Here is a 23,459-nt window from a genome sequence, read left to right on the forward strand (position 1 = left end):
CACAAACACTACCACTACCACAAACACCACTACTACCACAAACACCACCACTACCACAAACACCACCACCACTACCACAAACACCACCACTACCACAAACACAACCACTACCACAAACACCACTACTACCACACACCACTACTACCACAAACACCACCACCACCACAAACACCACCACCACTACCACAAACACCACCACTACCACAAACACCACCACTACCACAAACACCACCACCACTACCACAAACATCACCACTACCACAATCACCACCACCACCACAAACACCACCACCACTACCACAAACACCACCACCACTACCACAAACACCACCACTACCACCATAAACACCACCACTACCACAAACACCACCACAACTACCACAAACACCACCAATACCACAAACACCACCACCACTGCCACAAACACCATCACAAACACCACTACCACAAACACCACCACCACAACCACAAACACCACCACAACCACAAACACCACCACTACCACAAACACCACCACCACTACCACAAACACCACCACCACTACCACAAACACCACCACTACCACAAACACCACCACCACTACCACAAACACCACCACCACCACAAACACCACCACCACTACCACAAACACCACCACTACCACAAACACCACCACCACTACCACAAACACCACCACTTCCACAAACACCACCACCACTACCACAAACACCACCACCACTACCACAAACACCACCACTACCACAAACACCACCACTACCACAAACACCACCACTATCACAAACACCACCACCACTACCACAAACACCACCACTACCACAAACACCACTACTACCACAACCACCACCACTACCACAAACACCACCACCACCACCACCACCACAAACACCACCACTACCACAAACACCACTACTACCACAAACACCACCACCACCACCACAAACACCACCACTACCACAAACACCACCATAAACACCACCACCACTACCACAAACACTACCACCACCACAAACACCACCACCACCACCACAAACACCACCACTACCACAAACACCACCACCACCACAAACACCACCACCACTACCACAAACACCACCACCACCACAAACACCACCACTACCACAAACACCACCACCACTACCACAAACACCACCACCACTACCACAAACACCACCACTACCACAAACACCACCACCACCACAAACACCACCACCACTACCACAAACACCACCACCACTACCACAAACACCACGCTCCTGCGTTCTAAGTCTCCCAGGATGCTCCAGTAAGTTGTTGATAACTCCCAGTGATTTAGTTTGATTTAGAAAGGATGTTTGTACGTGGAGTGTGTATATGTGTGTGTGTGTATGTGTATGTGTATGTGCGTGTGCGTGTGCGTGCGTGTGGGTGCTTTACTCCGCCCAACACAGTCTAGTGTCTTCATTACCATTACCAATACAGTGATTATCATCGCGTGTAAACAGAGTAAATTGGCGGGTAAAGTATTGCCTCCTGGAGGGCGCGTCGCGAGGCGAGGCGATGCCATCTACAAGCGCCGCTGCCTCCTTGATTTGATGGTCTCCCGTGTCGTCTTAGTGCCTCCATACTTGCCAAAAGATTCACGTAATTTTTGGCATCCAAATGCTGTAAAAACGCAGTCAAAATCTCTCTACCAAGTAGGCAGAATAGCATTAAGTGATGTATCCGGTATTATCTCCCTGCCAACCAATGGGATTTGGAGGTGTGTCCACGGCGGAGGTGATTGGCTGGCTCCGCCATTGATCCGATTGGGGCTCCGCCCCGCAGCCAATCAGGAGCCTCGGTGAGTGCGAGAATGGGGCGGAGTCGTCTTTAAGGGGATGTGAGTAAAGTGAAGTATTTGTGAGCATTATTTGATGACCGATACTGGTAGTCAAGTGAGCAGTTAGCGACATTATCGGGCCGCGAGTACTACATTAGTGATCGCCTGCGACAGTCGGTATCCTCAGCTCGTAGCGCAAGGAAAGACGCCGACGAGCTCCCGCCAATACCCAAGCGTCGCTACCATCAACTCCCTGCCTGTCCCTCGGAGTACCAGTCTCAGATTTGATCACCGAACTTTGGGTAAAGTTGGGTCAGGAGTGAGTGTTTCAGGACTCTGGTCAAGGGAGACATTCTGACTGTTAGTGGCGAGTGAAACTTGAGGTGTTCCTCGAGGCGACGCTCCTCTCTTGACGCCTTGACTGACGGAGCCGCTGACAGAGCGGGGAATTTCTGCCTTCCTGCCGCCGCTACGAGTTTCTAAGTGTGGTTGAGAGGCTTTTGGCGCGGCCCTTAGCGGCGGAGGTGGCATGCTGGAGCTCAACCAGCCTCCAACGTCGACTAGCGCCGGCGGCATGTTGTCATTCCTCTCCAACATGGACAACCGCGGCGGGCTAGTCCTCAACCCGCCACTCGCCGCCCTACACACAATGACCGATATGAAGTCCCTATACGCGCAGCAGTCCGTCAAATCCCTCTCGCCGCAGTCGCCGCCGCAGCTCTCGCCGCAGGGAATCTCGCCGCAGGAGCTTGCGGCGTCGTATGCGTCAGCTGTCACCACCGCACCCTCCTCCACCACCACACTCGCCACGCCGCACAACATCGAAAACATCCTCAATAGGCCTAGTCCGCTGGTGACAACGTCGACGGGTTTGTGCGGCGTCGGCCAGATGGGCGGCATGTCGGGCCTGGGCCGCCTCGGAGGCTCCATGAGCCTGTACAGCGGCCTGGCCGGCAAGATGGCAGACCTGGCCCGCCCACCTTCCATATACTGGCCGGGAGTGCAAGGCATGTTGCAAAACCCGCTCTTCTGGAGGGAGAGGATACAGAACAGTCATGGTGAGTGATCTTTCTCTAGTTCAAGCACTCGTACTGAGGCCTCACACGCACTCGGCGTCACAGTAACCACTCAAATCCACTTTGACTTCGTAGAAAGTACTCGCACGCACTTTCCTTTCACAGTAATCACTCAAATGCACTTTTCTTCTTCTTCACAGTAAGTATACTCACACTCTAACCACCATCACAGTCCTCTAGCTCCACCCCAATCACTGATTCCCACACACAGACACTCACAGACACTCACCAACACTCACAGACACTCACCAACACTCACAGACACTCTCCAACACACACAGACACTCACAGACACTCACCAACACTCACAAACATGGTTTGTGACGGTAAGTCCCAGGTACAGTCATGTCCCGACACCCTCGCCGTGTCCATCAATATTCACGTTAATGTATAGGTACTGTTTTTATTATTATTTGTATTTATTATATCTAGCTTCTGTTAGTCGGAAGTTGTTGTGCATAGCTCCTGTTGTGGGCGTGAGTTGCCAGCAACAGTGTGCCACAGGGGTGCCATAGTGTGCCATAGGGTGCCTCACAGAAAAAATATAACCCTCTACAGCTCACCATTCAGTAATTAGCAAATTCAAGCAGGTAGGGAAATGTGCCTAATAATATGTAATAAGTGAATATATATATATATATATATATATATATATATATATATATATATATATATATATATATATATATATATATATATATATATATATATATATATATATATGGCATCACACAATAATAATATTGGGAGATGACAAGATGACAATAGTAGCAGCAGCTGTGGGAGGAGGGAGGGGGAGATGGAGATGGGGAATGAGGGGGGAAGAGGGGGGGGGGTAAGAGGGGGGGGGCCCCAAAAGCCAAGGGGTGGGCCCCTAACTACCGCGAACAACACAGGGTGCCCAGTATGGCACTCTGGTGACTATCGTGCCATATCACATGGCACTGCTAGGCCCACATTAGTGAGTGACAGCGTTACACGGATCAACTCCCGCTCAAACGGGTATATGGTTCAGACAACAATATAAGCATGTTAACGAGCGCTGCTTGAACAAGCAGGTCGGATTAGTTGGTGTGGAAACCTGTCTTATGACACTAGTCTCGTCTAACAGTTAACACGTGAACGGTCTAACAATTGCAACGTGTAAAGTCTAACAATTACGACGTGTAAAGTCTAACAATTACGACGTGTAAAGTCTAACAATTACAACGTGCAAAGTCTAACAATTACGTGTAAAGTCTAACAATTACGTGTAAAGTCTAACAATTACGTGTAAAGTCTAACAATTACGTGTAAAGTCTAACAATTACGTGCAAAGTCTAACAATTACGTGTAAAGTCTAACAATTACGTGTAAAGTCTAACAATTACGTGCAAAGTCTAACAATTACGTGCAAAGTCTAACAATTACGTGTAAAGTCTAACAATTACAACGTGCAAAGTCTAACAATTACGTGTAAAGTCTAACAATTACAACGTGTAAAGTCTAACAATTACAACGTGCAAAGTCTAACAATTACGTGCAAAGTCTAACAATTACGTGTAAAGTCTAACAATTACGACGTGTAAAGTCTAACAATTACGACGTGTAAAGTCTAACAATTACGACGTGTAAAGTCTAACAATTACGACGTGTAAAGTCTAACAATTACGACGTGTAAAGTCTAACAATTACGACGTGTAAAGTCTAACAATTACGACGTGTAAAGTCTAACAATTACAACGTGTAAAGTCTAACAATTACGTGTAAAGTCTAACAATTACAACGTGTAAAGTCTAACAATTACAACGTGTAAAGTCTAACAATTACAACGTGTAAAGTCTAACAATTACAACGTGTAAAGTCTAACAATTACAACGTGTAAAGTCTAACAATTACAACGTGTAAAGTCTAACAATTACGACGTGTAAAGTCTAACAATTACAACGTGTAAAGTCTATCCAAATATTTTATAACTATCTCTAACACTTAAATCTACAAACACGTAACTCCACAAACACGTAACTCCACAAACACGTAACTCCACAAACACGTAACTCCACAAACACGTAACTCCACAAACACGTAACTCCACAAACACGTAACTCCACAAACACGTAACTCCACAAACACGTAACTCCACAAACACGTAACTCCACAAACAAACTAACAAACACATAACAACGAAATTATATTTTAACTATTTGATAAAAGTTCCCAAGGATTCAATAATCATTTTCTCACTTACGAAACCCGTCCATCTTTCCTCAATCATGGCGGCTTTGTTTACATTTATTAAACAACTGATAAACCCTGTATGATAAACAACTGATAAACAACTGTATTAAACCCTGTAATATATAAAATTGTTTATAAGAAGAACAACATTGAGTTGTGAAATTCCGAAACTGTTTAATATATCTAAAAATAAGATAATAAATTACTTTTAACATCGTATTAATACATTGAAACTAAAATAAAAATGATTGAAATTGAACTAATGCATAATCACGTCATTACAGGTGTCGGGGTAGTTAAGACGATCTTAATTCCTGTCATGCAGGATCAAATTAGATCCTTATTGTCTATGGTCATAAGATAATAAGTTTTTTACGTATTGGAATTATATTTCTTGTTTTTTAATGTAAGATTATTGAAATAATTTTAATTATGTTAAAATAATTCAAAATTATAGTCAATTCCTTGCTGTTATAATTTTTATAATAATTATTAATATAATTGCTATAATTCTTAAAATTATTATTATTAATATAATTCATAACATTATTATAATTTGTACTAACCTAAAATTCAGATAAAACAAATAAGACATAAACTATATATATATATATATATATATATATATATATATATATATATATATATATATATATATATATATATATATATATATATATATATATATATTATATATATATATTATATATATATATATATATATATATATATATATATATATATATATATATATATATATATATAGGGGGGTACCACCACTGGTGCATTTATAGGGACCCACAGCCTCAGAGAAGGGAACACAGAGCACTCAGGGAAAAACTTGACATTTAACTCTGAATACGAAAGAGTGTTCACTTCTCCTACCACCCCCTTTTTTTTTTATTATGATGTACACTTTATTATGCAAGGTTATACAGTTACATATCTGATTTTATACAAAAAATGAACATTAAGAGGACACAAGAAAAAGTTCGCTTCCTAGAGGCTGTAGATTTCCTCGAACTCCTCCGACGCCGGGCAGGAACCGAGGATGCAGCGGGCATTTCCCCTCTGGATCGCGACACTGAGGCGCTGAAAGAGAAAACTTGCTGCTCTAGGGTCTCTTGTGGTGTCAATGAGCTTGGAACCAAGATCCTTAAGAAACCTTCTTGCACTCTCACCCCATGGGCCTAGGGTCTCAGACCCTATTGGAACGAAATTGTACCTTTGATCTAATTGCCTGTACTTGACTGACTTTTGTTTTTCTCTGTGTGTCGCTGCGGCTCCTGCCGTGCCGGCAGAGAGGGTGATGTATGTCGTTGCCAGGGTGGATACGCAAGTATAGTCCCATGCTAACTGCCTGCCACCCTTCCACGGACGCAGTGTGATTCCGTCTGGTCGGCCGGCAAAGCTAACAGAGTCACGGTTCAGTAGGTTGCGGGGCTCTCTCTCCGCTGGACACTGAGCAGAGGCAAGGCTTCTTTTAATGATGTCGTTGACTTCGTCGTGTCTAGTGTGCCAACCACCCGATTTTCCACAGTGCAGGCCATGCAATCCATATTCGTCAGCATCTGCCTCGCCGCAAATACACCTGTGAACAGTGTGGATAGGGGCAGCAAGGCGGAGAGCGACTGCAATACGGAGCTCCTGCGGATCAAGACGTGTGCCTGTCGCAGACATAGGGACTGCCAGAAGGAAGTCCCCTGCATGGGGAGCCTGCACAGCTGTGAGGCGTGCACGATCACTGGGGGTTGTTGCTGCCTCCAGCAAAGCTGTGGCTTCTTTGTCTGCAATGGGGCTGTCCCAACTGGATTGTTTCTTGGCTTTCGGCATGGCTGGTCTGAGTGCTGGGTCTGTCATGGCACCCCATTTCGTGTCACATTCCGTGTAGTGGGGGTCCTGTATCCCCGCTACATCACTCAGGGTGTCAGGTAGAATTTCCTTAACCAGGTCATCTGATGCTGAGGAGGAAGACAGGAAGGCTGGGACTGCAATTTCCGCAATTTCCGTTGGGACTGCAAATATATATATATATATATATATATATATATATATATATATATATATATATATATATATATATATATATAAATGACCCGAAAAGGATTCGAACCCATGCCGGCAAGGATCACCCCTAAACGCACACGGTACCGTGACCACCGCATCAACTGATTGTCCCGATTTAGATTTAGACGTTTAGACGATCAATTGGTCTAATTGGTTTGGTGGTTATGGTTCGTGTACGTTTAGGAGTGATCCTAGACGTCATGGGTTCGAATCCTGGCCGGGTTATATATATATTTCATTACACATATCTTTAGAGACGCGAATGAAAGCAAATCATGGCCGAAGAAAATCATGTAAGGACAAGAGATAACAAGATAACATGATGATATCTATGACAATATTGGCAGTGGTGTGCCTGATAAGAGAGCGGCTATGGTGATGTTATCCTTCTGGCTATCTTCCCCTTCTCGAGGACATCTTTGTCAATTTGTGCTATCATCTTTTTCGTGGCCTTTTCAATTTCCGTTTTAAATTTTAAGGCGATTTTTATTATTATTTGTTTTAAAAATTTTATTTAGTATTTTTATTCGTATTACTTTCTTTATTCTCACTTCCTTTCTCTCTTTCTGTCGACTTCTTACTGATCTTTCCATCTATTTATTTCGATTTCTTACCCCCCTTTTTTATCAATATTTCTACTTCTTTCTGCCATTTCTTTTTTGCTTTTTACTATTCTCCATTTTTTTTTAATTCCATTTCTGCTCTTCTCGCCTTTATCTATGCTTTCTATTCACTTTTTCTCTTTGGCATTTCTTTGTTTCTTCTCTAATTATTGTTGTATCTTCCTCTAATCTCACCTTTTTTTACTCTCACTATATTTTGCACCTTTTTCTCCCTTTATTCTGTCTTTCCTTTTTTTTCTACTTCAGTTTCGACTTTTATTTTTTGTTTATCCATTTTTTTTAACTGTAACTAACACTTATTAGTATTCCTTATGTCTTTTTTCATTTTTCCTATTTTTTATTTATTTTTTAGTTTTTCCTTAACTTTTTAGAACTATCTGTATTGTCATTTTCGTCCGGTCTATTGTTTCTTTTAGTTTCGTCTCTTCATTCTTCAATTATTTATCATTTTCGTCATTTTCACTGATTGATGGAAATTATAGAAAGCAAAGACTGGACGAAAATGAAAAATAATAGAAAATCACTTTCGTACATTATTGAGTCTTTCCTAGTTCTCAAATTAGCAATTATTTGTTTTCATATTTTTAATATAACTTGCTATTTTCTTTTGTACTTTTCATATGTTTTCTTTTTACAAGAGTCTGTATATATATTTTGTATTATCATGTTTGTTTGTTTGTTTGAATGAAAGACTCAATATATATGTATAAGTGTATTAAAATGTATTTTTTCCGGATGTAATCTCTGTTCTTTCTCAAGGGTCTGTATACAATGTATGTATACAATGTTGTATACAATATACAGAATATTGTATACAGCCTTCTGCGAAAGGCTGAAGAATACATCTGGAATTTATTTTTGTCATGAAGGTGAGTTTTATTCACCTTCAGCCAAGCACTAGGGTATTGTATTATGTTTATCAATTGTTGTATTATTTCAATCCTGTCTTTATCCCTCTCTTCCTTCTCTACCTTCTTTGTCTCATTTTCTTTATCCTTCTCTCTCCCCATCTCTCTCCTCCCACACATTCTTCTCCATGTCTTGCTCTTCTTCCCTCTTTCTCTCCTCACTTTGCCTCCCCCCTCTTCATCCTATTCAATTTTCTCTCTTCTCTCTACGATACCGTCCCCCACACACACCCTTTTAACCTCTTTTCCTTCAAGTCTCTCCCCCTCCCATTCTCTCCACCCTTCCCAGTCTCTTCAACCCCTCCCAAACCCCTTTTCTTTCCCCTTTTCGTTATATCCACCCCCTTCTTATCTGTCCTACCCCCCCCTCCATTCACCACCCCCCTACACCATTTTTCCTCACTATCAACACCGGAAAAAGTACGCATTTCGGGTCCCAGCGGTTATCGGGTCCCGCCGGTTATCGGGTCCCGCCGGTTATCGGGTCCCGCCGGTTATCGGGTCCCGCCGGTTATCGGGTCCCGCTGGTTATCGGGTTGCGCTGGTTATCGGGTTGCGCTGGTTATCGGGTCCCGCCGGTTATCGGATCCCGCCGGTTATCGGGTCCGCAACATCGGCAGTTCCTCCTCCGTGAAATCGGCGTTTAGATTCGCGTTAATAGTATAGGCGTCATTATCCATTCCGAACGCGGGAATACGCATAACGTCGCGTTCACGCGTTCGAATCTGCGTTCGCCAGGATTGTGAATCTTGAGAGCCAAAGCGCTTCTCATCAACTATTGTGCTATATACGTCCCAATTTCTGACGGAAAAGACCAATCCGTACAAAACGCGACGTATTAAAGACCGGAGACTTCCTACCTATCGAGGCTGATAAAACGTCAATTTCGCGGTGCTTGAATTCGTGCTAATACGCTTAGCTTTTAACGCGCTGGTCGACTCCGTTCAAAATGCGACGCGTTGGTTAAGAGAACGGAGGTCCGGATAGCGCTAATCCGGTTTGCATATCGGAAATGAGTTACCGGTTTAGCGGTAATCGGCCGTCGAGGCCACATCACCAACGTATCGTTATCGGCGGCGAGATAGCGTCTATCGTAAAGCCAATTGCGATATTACAACTACCTCCGAATATCGTCGTTATCATAAAGTTTAGTGCGGAGTAATTAATGTGTATGTCTGGGAATATATTTTGTAGTGAAAATGAACGAAACATTAATGAATAACTGTTCAGATGGAAGCGTTCGGCAACTACGATACCTGCTCGGTGATGTGGCCAACTACGATATCTGTTCCTTGATGTGGCCAACTACGATATCTGCTCTTTGATGTGTCCAACTACGATATCTGCTCCTTGATGTGTCCAACTACGATATCTGCTGCTTGATGTGTCCAACTACGATATCTGCTCCTTGATGTGTCCAACTACGATATCTGCTCCTTGATGTGGCCAACTACGATATCTGTTCCTTGATGTGGTCAACTACGATATCTGCTCCTTGATGTGTCCAACTACGATACCTGTTCCATGCCCTAGTCAACTACGATACCTGTTCCATGCCCTAGCCAACTACGATATCCAAACAGTGATGGGGTCAGCTACGACGACCGCCCATCCGTTGCCTTTTTAACGTTCCAGGTGAGCCGAAACAGTCGCAATTTGTTACGTATATGTAAATGTAATTAAGTAATAACGTCCAGGAAGCACTATAGTGCCTATACTGACTATACCGTACAGAAATATATATATATATATATATATATATATATATATATATATATATATATATATATTTATTTGGTTGATACGCCAAAAATCGTACAAGGGTCCCAACGCGATATTATCCGGAAAATCCGATCGTTAAACACCCCGGCGAACAGCGATATATTCGGATAAGAAATTTGTATTTAAATGGCGACCGCAACGGTTCGGTTAATGGGAATTTTATACCGAATAATCGGCAGTTAATTAACTTCTCTCCGCTGTCGACGTTATAGCCGTGAATCGGATATTGATCGATTAACAAGATTCGGTTACAGGGGTCTTTGAGTTAACCGGTCGCTGGTTACAGGGGTCTTTGAGTTAACCGGTCGCTGGTTACAGGGGTCTTTGAGTTAACCGGTCGCTGGTTACAGTGTTCTCTCAGTAAACCGGTCGCTAGTTACAGTGTTCTCTCAGTGAACCGGTCGCTGGTTACAGTGTTCTCTCAGTGAACCAGTCGCTAGTTACAGTGTTCTCTAATTGAACCGGTCGCTAGTTACAGTGTTCTCTAATTAAACCGGTCGCTGGTTACAGTGTTCTCTCAGTAAACCGGTCGCTGGTTACAGTGTTCTCTCAGAGAACCGGTCGCTAGTTACAGTGTTCTCTCAGTAAACCGGTCGCTAGTTACAGTGTTCTCTCAGTAAACCGGTCGCTAGTTACAGTGTTCTCTCAGTGAACCGGTCGCTGGTTACAGTGTTCTCTCAGTAAACCGGTCGCTGGTTACAGTGTTCTCTCAGTAAACCGGTCGCTGGTTACAGTGTTCTCTCAGTAAACCGGTCGCTGGTTACAGTGTTCTCTCAGTAAACCGGTCGCTAGTTACAGTGTTCTCTCAGTAAACCGGTCGCTGGTTACAGTGTTCTCTCAGTAAACCGGTCGCTAGTTACAGTGTTCTCTAAGTAAACCGGTCGCTAGTTACAGTGTTCTCTCAGTGAACCAGTCGCAATATTATGGATCAGATCGATCAAAATACAACCCACTCACATCTGTATCAGTCATTAACACCTCAACTACATCAATCATTAACAATCAATCAATCAATAATCAGTCATTAACACCTGTTAAACATCAATCACATTGCGTCAGTGGTTCTGACCTAAGGATCCGCTCTCACGATCATCAATTTATTTCATGAGAAAATCTACAATAAACTAATCTAACTTAACCAATTTATTTCATGAGAAAATCTACCATAAACTAATCTAACTTAACCAATTTATTTCATGAGAAAATCTACCATAAACTAATCTAACTTAACCAATTTATTTCGTGAGAAAATCTACCATAAACTAATCTAACTTAACCAGTTTATTTCATGAGAAAATCTACGATAAACTAATCTAACTTAACCAATTTATTTCATGAGAAAATCTACCATAAACTAATCTAACTTAACCAATTTATTTCATGAGAAAATCTACGATAAACTAATCTAACTTAACCAATTTATTTCGTGAGAAAATCTACGATAAACTAATCTAACTTAACCAATTTATTTCATGAGAAAATCTACCATAAACTAATCTAACTTAACCAATTTATTTCATGAGAAAATCTACCATAAACTAATCTAACTTAACCAATTTATTTCATGAGAAAATCTACCATAAACTAATCTAACTTAACCAATTTATTTCATGAGAAAATCTACCATAAACTAATCTAACTTAACCAATTTATTTCATGAGAAAATCTACCATAAACTAATCTAACTTAACCAATTTATTTCATGAGAAAATCTACCATAAACTAATCTAACTTAACCAATTTATTTCATGAGAAAATCTACCATAAACTAATCTAACTTAACCAATTTATTTCATGAGAAAATCTACCATAAACTAATCTAACTTGACCAATTTATTTCATGAGAAAATCTGCCATAATCTAGTCTAACTTAACCAATTTATTTCATGAGAAAATCTACAATAAACTAATCTAACTTAACCAATTCATTTCACGAGAAAATCTACCATAAACTAATCTAACTTAACCAATTTATTCATGGGAAAATCTACCACAAACATAACAAATCTATTTAATGATAAAATCTTTTGGAGAAGTGCTAACGATTCGAACCTGCGTACCGGGGAGGGGTCACTCTCAAGCTCACGCACTACCCACTAAGCCACGATGTGCAAGCAAGCAACCCAGCCTCCAGAGAACTATTTCTCACAGATTTATCAGACTATTGTGATCTCGGTGTGTGTATATTTGATTAATGATTATTATCCAACAATACTCTGATTTTTTTTTTTTGGTACATCTTTAGATATCATGACAAAATATATATTTAACAATTTCAGTTTGACTTCGGTATCAGATATCAGAAATATCCGAGATATTATCCGATATCAGAAATATCTGAGTATCAACTGGCTACCAGAAGGCATCCACATATGTGCCTACGGAGTTATATATATATATATATATATATATATATATATATATATATATATATATATATATATATATATATATATATATATATATATATATATATATATATATATATATATATATATATATATATTTCACACATGTTGATATATACACACGATCCAAGAGTGAATGAGTTATTGATTATCGGGTGTATTTCCAATCACTTTTACTTGCAACTCCGTAAAAAAAATGCAACTGATTAGCCTAATCAGGAACGTACGAACCCAATCAACCCTCCTAACCTATGCAACACGGCCGTTGCATAAAAAGATATCAATACTGCATCGGTTTAATTTTCACAAATACGTCGCATTATAACAGGATTGATTCCGGTTCAATTCGGTTAATACGACGTGTTAAAGAAAACGGGTTGCAGCACCCCGCCTGCAATAGGCCTATGATAATCCTGTATAAGCTGATAAGGTAATACATCGCGTTAATTGCCGCTCCTATACAACATACAGTTGTGGAAGCGTGTAGTCATCATTACTATGTTGCAAACATCAATATGTTGAGTTACAACATGAATATGTTGTAAACATCGATATACAGTAGACACCGCCCGGAGAAATGAACCGTAGTGTACAAGGCATTTAAATGGTCCAAAGAGTGACCAATTAGTTCCCCGGTATCCGTCAATGGCCCCCATCGGTTTACCGGAACGTCCCGGTAGTGGTTGTTGCTATTTCCGGTGTTCTTATCGGCGGCGGGGACGAATATCCGGTTATCAGCCGGTTACGTGAAATATCCGGATATCAGAAATATCCGAGTATCAGCCGGTTACGAGAAATATCCGGTTATCAGCCGAATATCAGAAATATCCGGGTATCAGCCGGCTACCAGAAATATCCGGGTATCAGCCGGATATCTAGATATCTGGATATCAAGGCTTCTTATAATAACTTAACTCATGAACTTAACGAAACTATCAATCCAAAAAAAAAATATTAATAGTAAAACTATCTTTTTTGATGTTATTAATATTATTATTAATAAAAATAATAACTTAAACGAATATTTCCATTAATATTGCCTTTATTATTATTATTATTATTATTTAATTTTTTAATAAATAAGGTGAGTCTAATTATTATTCATTTGAGAGAATTATTTTTTAATTTCTTCATAAAAACATATCACAGAAGCGAGCATTAAGATGTCAAATTAAAATTATTATTATTATTATTAAAATTATTTAAAATTCCTCTGATAAAACACGGGAATCACACCAGTTTGAATAGAAAATGTAGAACGTGCCTAAGAAAAGAATGATGACACACCATCATCATTAGATAGACAGAATCATTATGAAAAAAATCTATTAGATTAATAATCCATTAAGAGAGTAACCAACAGAGAATAATCTCTTTACGAAAATACTCACGAATAGAGCAGTTAAACACGAATCTTAACCCTTAAACCACTCAATTCGTGTCAAACATGTAGTTAAACCTCAATATATCTCCCCCCCCCCCCACACACACACACACACGCCATTAAAAAAGGAAAATAAAGGAGTACAAACATTGATGAAATACACAAAAAAAAAAAATTGGAAAAAAACACGATTAGAAAAGCAGTTTCGGTGAGGCCAGCATTAAGGGAGGCTGTTCATTGGTCAACAGGAACATTAACACGGGAGTGATTGTGGTTTTCACGTCGATCCAGATCCGGGGGAAATTATGTGTGCTCTCACCTGGTGGTGTGTGTGTGTGTGTGTGTGTGTGTGTGTGTGTGTGTGTGTGTGTGTGTGTGTGTGTGTGTGTGTGTGTGTGTGTGTGTGTGTACGCGTGCGCGTCATAATTATGAAATTCTAATCCAGTCCTAATTAAATAATTACATAACTTCTAATTATGTTCTAATGACTTAAAACTAATTCAGTTATAATTACACCATTGCAATCTTTCTGTAATAATATTCGAAAACTTATATAATTCTAATATTCTCCTGCTGACAAGGGGAATATACGAGAACACATCGTCTCAAAGCTCTCAAAATTAACTCTCAGGAAAGGAGATGAGACGTTCCACATAATATTATATATACAGAAGACACGGATAGGCCGGGTTCTAAGAGCGAAATTTATGGCAGAAAATGCAAAGGTGCCAGTGAAGAGTAGAGGTGCCATAGGCACAATCTGAAGACACCGTAAGGGATATTAACAGGGTATTAAAAGTATCAACGCAAGACAGAACACGAAAAAATGGGTATAAATTGGTTAAGTTTCAGGAAAGACTTCGTTGTCTTTCTTCGGTTTGAGGTTGTTCACTATTCTCCCAACAATTATAAGATATATTGCCGGAATAAAAGTAAGACTTCTTCAATTAAAAAAAAAATATGAGACAGTTTCCTGCAAGAAGTGCCGGACCAATCAAGTTGTAGTGGATGTGTGGGGCCTGTGGGCCGTTCCCAGCAACAGTCTGTTGGACCAAGCTCTCCCACAAGTCAAGGGCCGGGGCTCGAGAAGTAGAAGAACTACAGTAACTCCAAGGACTCCTAGGTGTAAGAAATAACCTAACCTAACCTGACCTAACCTAACCTAACCTAACCTAACCTAACCTAACCTGACCTAACCTAACCTAACCTAACCTAACCTAGGTGTAAGAAATAACCTAACCTAACCTAACCTAACCTGTAATAACCTAACCTAACCTAACCTAACCTAACCTAACCTAACCTGTAATAACCTAACCTGACCTGACCTAACCTAACCTAACCTAACCTAACCTAACCTAGGTGTAAGAAATAACCTAACCTAACCTAACCTAACCTGTAATAACCTAACCTAACCTAACCTAACCTAACCTAACCTGTAATAACCTAACCTGACCTGACCTAACCTAACCTAACCTAACCTAACCTAACCTGTAATAACCTAACCTGACCTGACCTAACCTAACCTAACCTAACCAAACCTAACCAAACCTAACCTAACCTAACCTAACCTAACCTAACCTAACCTGTAATAACCTAACCTAACCTAACCTAACCTAACCTAACCTAACCTGTAATAACCTAACCTGTAATAACCTAACCTAACCTAACCTAACCTAACCTAACCTAACCTATAATAACCTAACCTAACCTAACCTAACCTAACCTAACCTAACCTAGGTGTAAGAAATCTTACTCCTTCCACGTAAGAATTCAGGTAAATCTGAACTAATGAGAATATACAACATTTGTCTAATTATATTTAATTCTCTGTTACTACAAACAATTTATGGCTTAAATCCCACACACTTTTCTTTATAAATTTCTAAGATTATGAAAAATATAATTATTGATGTATAATTCTGCTCATCAAAATAAACTATTAAGATCGTCTAAATCAAAGAATACAATGAGGATTTATATTTAATAATGCTGCATGATGCGCATCTAAATCTAAAAATGATTATACTTATTCAAATAAAATATTATAATGTTCATCTAATATATATATATATATATATATATATATATATATATATATATATATATATATATATATATATATATATATATATATATATATATATTCCACACACAAGAACCACACACACTACCACACAAGAACCACCCACACACACACACACATACCACACAAGAACCACCCCCACACACACTACCACACAAGAACCACCCACACACACACACACATACCACACAAGAACCACCCCCACACACACTACCACACAAGAACCACCCACACACACACACACATACCACACAAGAACCACCCCCACACACACTACCACACAAGAACCACCCCCACACACATACCACACAAGAACCACCCCCACACACATACCACACAAGAACCACCCCCACACACATACCACACAAGAACCACCCCCACACACACTACCACACAAGAACCACCCACACACACATACCACACAAGAACCACCCCCACACACACTACCACACAAGAACCACCCACACACACACACACATACCACACAAGAACCACCCATCAAATCCAGGTGGTTACGACTGGTGTCAACAGCTTGGGGAGAGCTGCAGAGATAATTTGGTGTAAGTGTTGTCATGGCAATAATAAAGCCCTCCATTTACGCTGCGGCGGGTGACTTTGGTGGCGCGCCCACAGGCCGGCCACAGTTCATTTGGACAACTCCTCCACTTAAAATTGGTCGCCAGGCTCCATGTGCTGGTGGTAGTGGTGGTGGTGGTAGGAGTGGTGGTAGTGGTGGTAGGAGTGGTGGTAGTGGTGGTGGTAGTGGTGGTAGGAGTGGTGGTAGTGGTGGTAGGAGTGGTGGTAGTGGTGGTGGTAGTGGTGGTAGGAGTGGTGGTAGTGGTGGTAGGAGTGGTGGTAGTGGTGGTGGTAGTGGTGGTGGTAGTGGTGGTAGGAGTGGTGGTAGTGGTGGTAGGAGTGGTGGTAGTGGTGGTAGGATTGGTGGTAGGAGTGGTGGTAGGAGTGGTGGTAGGAGTGGTGGTAAGAGTGGTGGTAGGAGTGGTGGTAGTGGTGGTAGGAGTGGTGGTAGTGGTGGTAGGAGTGGTAGGAGTGGTGGTAGGAGTGGTGGTAGTGGTGGTAGGAGTGGTGGTGATTGGGGACGTGTGTGTGAAGAACGAGAGTTAATATGATTATTTTCCACCAATCTATAGCATGATTAGCGATTCTAACATGACAGAATTGACATGACATGTCTCTAACATGACATGTCTGCGGACCATTGTGTCTGCAGACTTAAAATTTTCGTTCCTTGTGTTTGTCAATAAGAGTACTTACTGAGAGTTTCACCAAACTGTTGGTGCAAGACGCAACAGTAGTGTGAACCGAATGACTACAATTAAAGTGTTTGTTTGTTGAAGGGCGAGTCTTGTATCAAGAGAATGAAGGATATTTCTAAGACTTTTGAGTTCGGATGTGAAGGGAAGATACATTAACACTTCTAATGTCGGCAGCAGGTTTAGGATGAAAGAAAATTGGTTTTCCTTCAGAGTAAATAATGCTGAATACATATATGCGATAACCAAGGCGAATGGAACTATCAGGTAAAAGCGCCAAGGCATTACGACTATATAGCACTTGGAAGGGGTCAGGATAAGGATTAGGGATGGGACGGGGGTAAAGGAATGGTGTCCAACCACTTGTGGACGGTCGGGGATTGAACACCGACCTGCATGAAGCGAGGCCGTCGCTCTACCGACCAGCATAACTAAGACGAGAGAAGCTTGTAAAGAAGACAAATTTCAGAATGGAGATACTGAGGGTCCCTTATATATATATATATATATATATATATATATATATATATATATATATATATATATATATATATATATATATATATATATATATATATATATATATATGTCGTACCTAGTAGCCAGAACGCACTTCTCAGCCTACTATGCAAGGCCCGATTTGCCTAATAAGCCAAGTTTTCATGAATTAATTGTTTTTCGACTACCTAACCTACCTAACCTAACCTAACCTAACTTTTTTGGCTACATAACCCAACCTAACCTATAGAGATAGGTTAGGTTAGGTTAGGTAGGGTTGGTTAGGTTCGGTCATATATCTACGTTAATTTTAACTCCAATGAAAAAAAATTTACCTCATACATAATGAAAGGGTAGCTTTATCATTTCATAAGAAAAAAATTAGAGAAAATATATTAATTCAGGAAAACTTGGCTTATTAGGCAAATCGGGCCTTGAATAGTAGGCCGAGAAGTGCGTTCTGGCTACTAGGTACGACATATATATATATATATATATATATATATATATATATATATATATATATATATATATATATATATATATATATATATAGTGAGGAAATGACAACGCCTTTCTGGTTATCTGAGAACATGCAGTCTTGCCTCTCATCTCGTCATGTTGTCATACGGTAATGGAACGTAAGACTAAAGTGCAGAAGGCCTAAATTGGCACGCACTCAACAGCTGTTATTTATATAGACCCAAACTCATTCATACCCGAGGGCTACTATCTAGTGGCCTCGACGAGGACAGGAAGCCGGCGACTTGTCAAAGATACCTCTTACTTGTCGTGATGAAACGCTTGAAATAATCCAGCAATCAATTTCCACAAATCAACACTCCTCTTTCTAAACCAGTATTGACCCAGGTCTTTCCTGAATCTAAACTTATCCAATATATATATAGCAGTTGTTTCGTGTCCTATATTGTGTTGTATGACAGAATAGGTGTGTGTGGGTGTTACGGGGGGGTGGTCGGGTGTGGGTGTTAAGGAGGGGGTGGGAGTGTGGGTGATAGGGGGGTGTGGGGGGTGTCAGAGGGTGGACAAGCAGGTGTATGGGTGGAGGGTGGAGGGGGGGGGCGGGTGTATGGGTAGCACAACACGTCCAATAAATCTTGGGCTGTTAGATGCTCACAAGATAATCACTGTTTGCCCCAAACGACTCGAAACAGTTTTAATACACACCAAAGAAAAACACAAAACACGGCCGAGTGGACAGCGCTCTGGGAGCGTAATCCTAAAGGTTGGGGGGTTCGATTCCCGGCCGAGGCACAAACAAATGAGCAGAGTTTCTTTCACCTGATGCACCTGTTCACCAAGCAGCAACGCGAGTACCTACGAACCTTCACATTTTTCTCAAAACTATATTTGGCGGCTCTGTTATCAGTTATTTAACAGTTAATGGGTGCCGAAGCACTAAGAGGATGTAAACAACAGTAATAACAGTTGACTGGGAAGTGTCGATGATCGTAAACTGTTTAATGTATGCAAACAAAGCCGCCAAAGATTAAGAAAAGATATACAGGTTTCTAAGTGCTTGCCTGACTGATTGATGACTCGGAGTCCTGGGAGTTAAACCCAGTTGCTACGGGCTGCATCCTGGGAATGTGTGTGTGTGTGTGTGTGTGTGTGTGTGTGTGTGTGTGTGTGTGTGTGTGTGTGTGTGTGTGTGTGTGTGTGTGTGTGTGTGTGTGTGTGTGTCAGAGAAATATATATAGTAGATATATGATAAAAAAAAAATAGATCGGGATTCTGTACGATTAGACATCAGGTTAGGTTAGGAAAGACGGGGTCCAAGAGCTAAGAGCGCGATCCTGCAGGTACATATAGTAAATACACTATAAAAGGAGAGATGTGTGGCTATGTGTGCACACAGGATACTTCTCCCAAGCGACGGAGAAACAGATGGTAATGTCCTGAAGTAATTAAAGCTAGTTCTCACCAGCTGGGAGGTGGCAGTAAAAAGACACCAACTGAACGGACTCTAACTATGTGATTGCAATCCAAATGTGAATCAAGAGTCTCTTACTCCGGCACCAGTCACATCATATTTCCACTTTCCCCGGGCTGCAGTTAACAGCCCCGTTCCTGTGCCAGGTAAGTCCACAACGGGCTCACCATAGCCCGTGCTACTTGGGACTTATGGTTCCAAGTAGGGAATGTTAAACAACGTGGGTACTGCGTCCGTGTTCCGCTTGGACCGCGGGTATGATTGACTTCCCCGAGACCTGACTTAAGCGGGGAACTTAAGCGGGACTTGAGGACCCTATAGCGGTCCGTTTTGGCGCCAAGAACCAGCCGTAATATAGCATGATACAACATGGCGGCTCTCGCGCCGCGCACACACCCGCGGCATCAAATGGAAATACGTTTTCTAAGCTCAACTGAGGATTGCCATAATTACAGCCATTAAACTAAGTTCATTCCCCACTTGAATAGCGGCAGTGGTGGAATAATTGAGACATCAGCCTAAACCCCGCAATTCCCCACAATCACTGTCTGTACTAGAGTCATCATGACCGGTCGTTAGGACAGAGTGCTGGTCAATTCCCTGTCCGAGCACGTCCCATTATTTCTCGCGGCGGCGGCCACTTCACCACCGAATGGCTTTTAATCATTTTCTGAGGTCATCGCGCTGGATTACGCTCGATGGAGACTGAATATCGTCGAGGTGTATTGTGTCAACTCGCTGCCTGGCTCTTGTTAGTGGCGGGGTTTTTCCTCTAGTTCTTTTTTTTCCCGCCAGAAAGTTAGGGATCTGTTTTGTTTACATCTTCCAGGGTTGCCAACACTTCCGATATTCACGTTGATTCCTTCTGTCTCTGTCTCTGTCTCTCTCTCTCTCTCTGCTCTAAGACGGTGAATATACAAGTTTATAATCAGGGAATATATAATACATAGATTGTATATTAGATTGCAATATACATAGATTGTATATTACAATCTATGTATATTACAATCTAATATTAAGTTTTTTGTGGAAAGGAGAGAAAGTAAGCCATTAATAACCGTGTGTGTGTGTGTGTGTGTGTGTGTGTGTGTGTGTGTGTGTGTGTGTGTGTGTGTGTGTGTGTGTGTGTGTGTGTGTGTGTGTGTGTGTGTGTGTGTGTGCGTGTGTCAGCGCCTGGTGGTGGCAGCCGTGGCGGGAACACTGGTCATCGCCCGCCATTACCAACACCCGCTGCCAGTTTAATTAGACACAAACACACAATCATCTCCCGCACAAAACCTCTCTTGCTCTGTCCTCCCCACCCTTCCCCATTCCTCCTACCCCATGTACCCCCTCTTTCTCTTGCCTCTTTTACCCCCTACTCCTCTCCAACCCCATGTCCCCCCTCTTTCTCTTGCCTCCTTTTCCCCCTACTCCTCTCCTACCCCATGTCCCCCTCTTTCTCTTGCCTCCTTTTCCCCCTACTCCTCTCCTACCCCATGTACCCCCTCTTTCTCTTGCCTCTTTTACCCCCTACTCCTCTTCTACCCCCTCTCCTCTCTCCCTCAATCCCCCTCCCTCATACTCCTTCTTTGTCATCACTTAACTTGTTACAAGGGCAACTTAGTCGAGGTCTAAGTTGATGAGACCAACTTCTTGTATGTGGATTACACGACTTAAGCCGCAACAGCCTCATACTGAACTAACTTATTGAGACTAAACTTATTATTTTGTAACTGTTAGTGGCGTTAAGTCTGAATTAACTTGAGAATGGGTAAACTTAGGGTGATTTGTTAGTAGGGATAAGTTCGGGTTGGAGATATTAACTTAGAATAGGAATGTGATTATTATGATAGATGGAGTTGGTCTGAATTAAGTTCTAGCGTTAGGATCAACTTAAAAGTGGATTAAGTTGGCATTTGTTAAACTTAGTTAATAATTCAATGTCAATCCAAATTGGCTAAAATTAACATGTCGCGAATGAATTTGGTAAAGTGGATTAAGGTACAATAGAAACTTTACAAATTTATATTAGGTTACTGTAAACCAAACTTAAGTGCGAATTAAGTTAGTGCACATCTAAACTTACTTTGGACCGTCCAGACACCGTTATAACTTAATGACAATACAGGTGACGGTATTAAAAGCATTTCAGCGCATAACAGATCAAACTTATTGTCAGCAAACTTAGTAAGTTTAATATAACACGAGTAGAACAAACTGAACTTACCAAAACTTGTTATAACTAGGAGAGGTTAACACAGCTAGCAACAGACGAGTCCAACTTGAAGTTACCACAAACTATCTCAAATACGCGACCATCTTCAACTTTAATCGCTCTAACTTAGTCAGGGGAAAGCCGACTAGATTCACATCCGGGTAATCCCCCCTCCCCCCACCCCCCAGCACCCCCTTCCCCTCCTCCTGCACACCCCCCCATCCCCATCTTTCTAAGTAATGTGGTGTCAAGCTAAGTTAAATGGTGAACTTTGAGGTGATTTAAACGACAAAAGTTGAGAAGTTTTGAGAATGGATGAGTTTCTAACTCAATGAGTTGAGTGAGTTGAGTGAGTTGAGTGAGTGAGTGAGTGAGTGAGTGAGTGAGTGAGTGAGTGAGTGAGTGAGAGAGTGAGTGAGTGAGTGAGTGAGTGAGTGAGGGAGTTACACCACTCAGCTTCTGACTACTCCTGCACCTGAAAGGAGTAACTCTTTACCCTACTATAACCTCTGTGTAGGCAGCTCCCACCTTGTGTCTCCACGCTGTGATCCGCTTGACTGTTGTTGTTGTGTCAGATTTAGCTACTCAGAACGAAGTGGTCCATGTAGCACGGACTATGGTGAGCCCGCTTGGCTCCACCATCGTTATATATAGTGTATGGTGGACCTCCTCTTCCTGTGCCTGACACAATCCTATTCTCTGGTGAACTAATCCACAAGGGCCGCGCCGAGGGTTCGAATCTACGTTTGAGAGGATCCCAGACGCTGTCTTAATGGACTTAGTCTATTCATTGGTTCCTATCAAATATATTCCCTCCTGGGAACTCACAGGATGACATCGTAAATGTATATTTATATACGAGTACTCCAGAAATATACTGACTCTTGGATCCTGTAGGGGCCAGATTCACGAAGCAGTTACGCAAGCACTTACGAACCTGGGGCCAGATTCACGAAGCAGTTACGCAAGCACTTACGAACCTGGGGCCAGATTCACGAAGCAGTTACGCAAGTACTTACGAACGTGTACATCTTTCCTCAATCTTTGACGGGTTTGGTTACATTTATTACACAGTTTATAAGCATGAAAACTTGCCAATCAACTGTTGTTATTGTTATAAACAGCCTCCTGGTGCTTCGGAGCTCATTAACTGTTTAATAATTGTAAGCAAAGCCGCCAAAGATGGAGAAAAG

General features: G+C 41.4%; 1 protein-coding gene across 1 annotated transcript in view; it reads left to right on the top strand.

Moving 5' to 3' along the window:
• Positions 1-1,775: 1,775 nt before the first annotated feature.
• The window catches only part of HGTX (HGTX homeodomain transcription factor), a 48,857-nt gene continuing 27,173 nt past the window's right edge, over positions 1,776-23,459 (top strand). The window contains exon 1 of the mRNA XM_045757131.2: positions 1,776-2,856. Coding sequence (XP_045613087.1) covers positions 2,328-2,856 — 529 coding nt within the window. The 5' untranslated portion in view covers positions 1,776-2,327. The remainder of the gene's footprint in view (positions 2,857-23,459) is intronic.

Source organism: Procambarus clarkii, chromosome 74, assembly GCF_040958095.1.
Source record: "Procambarus clarkii isolate CNS0578487 chromosome 74, FALCON_Pclarkii_2.0, whole genome shotgun sequence".
NCBI lineage: Eukaryota > Metazoa > Arthropoda > Malacostraca > Decapoda > Cambaridae > Procambarus > Procambarus clarkii.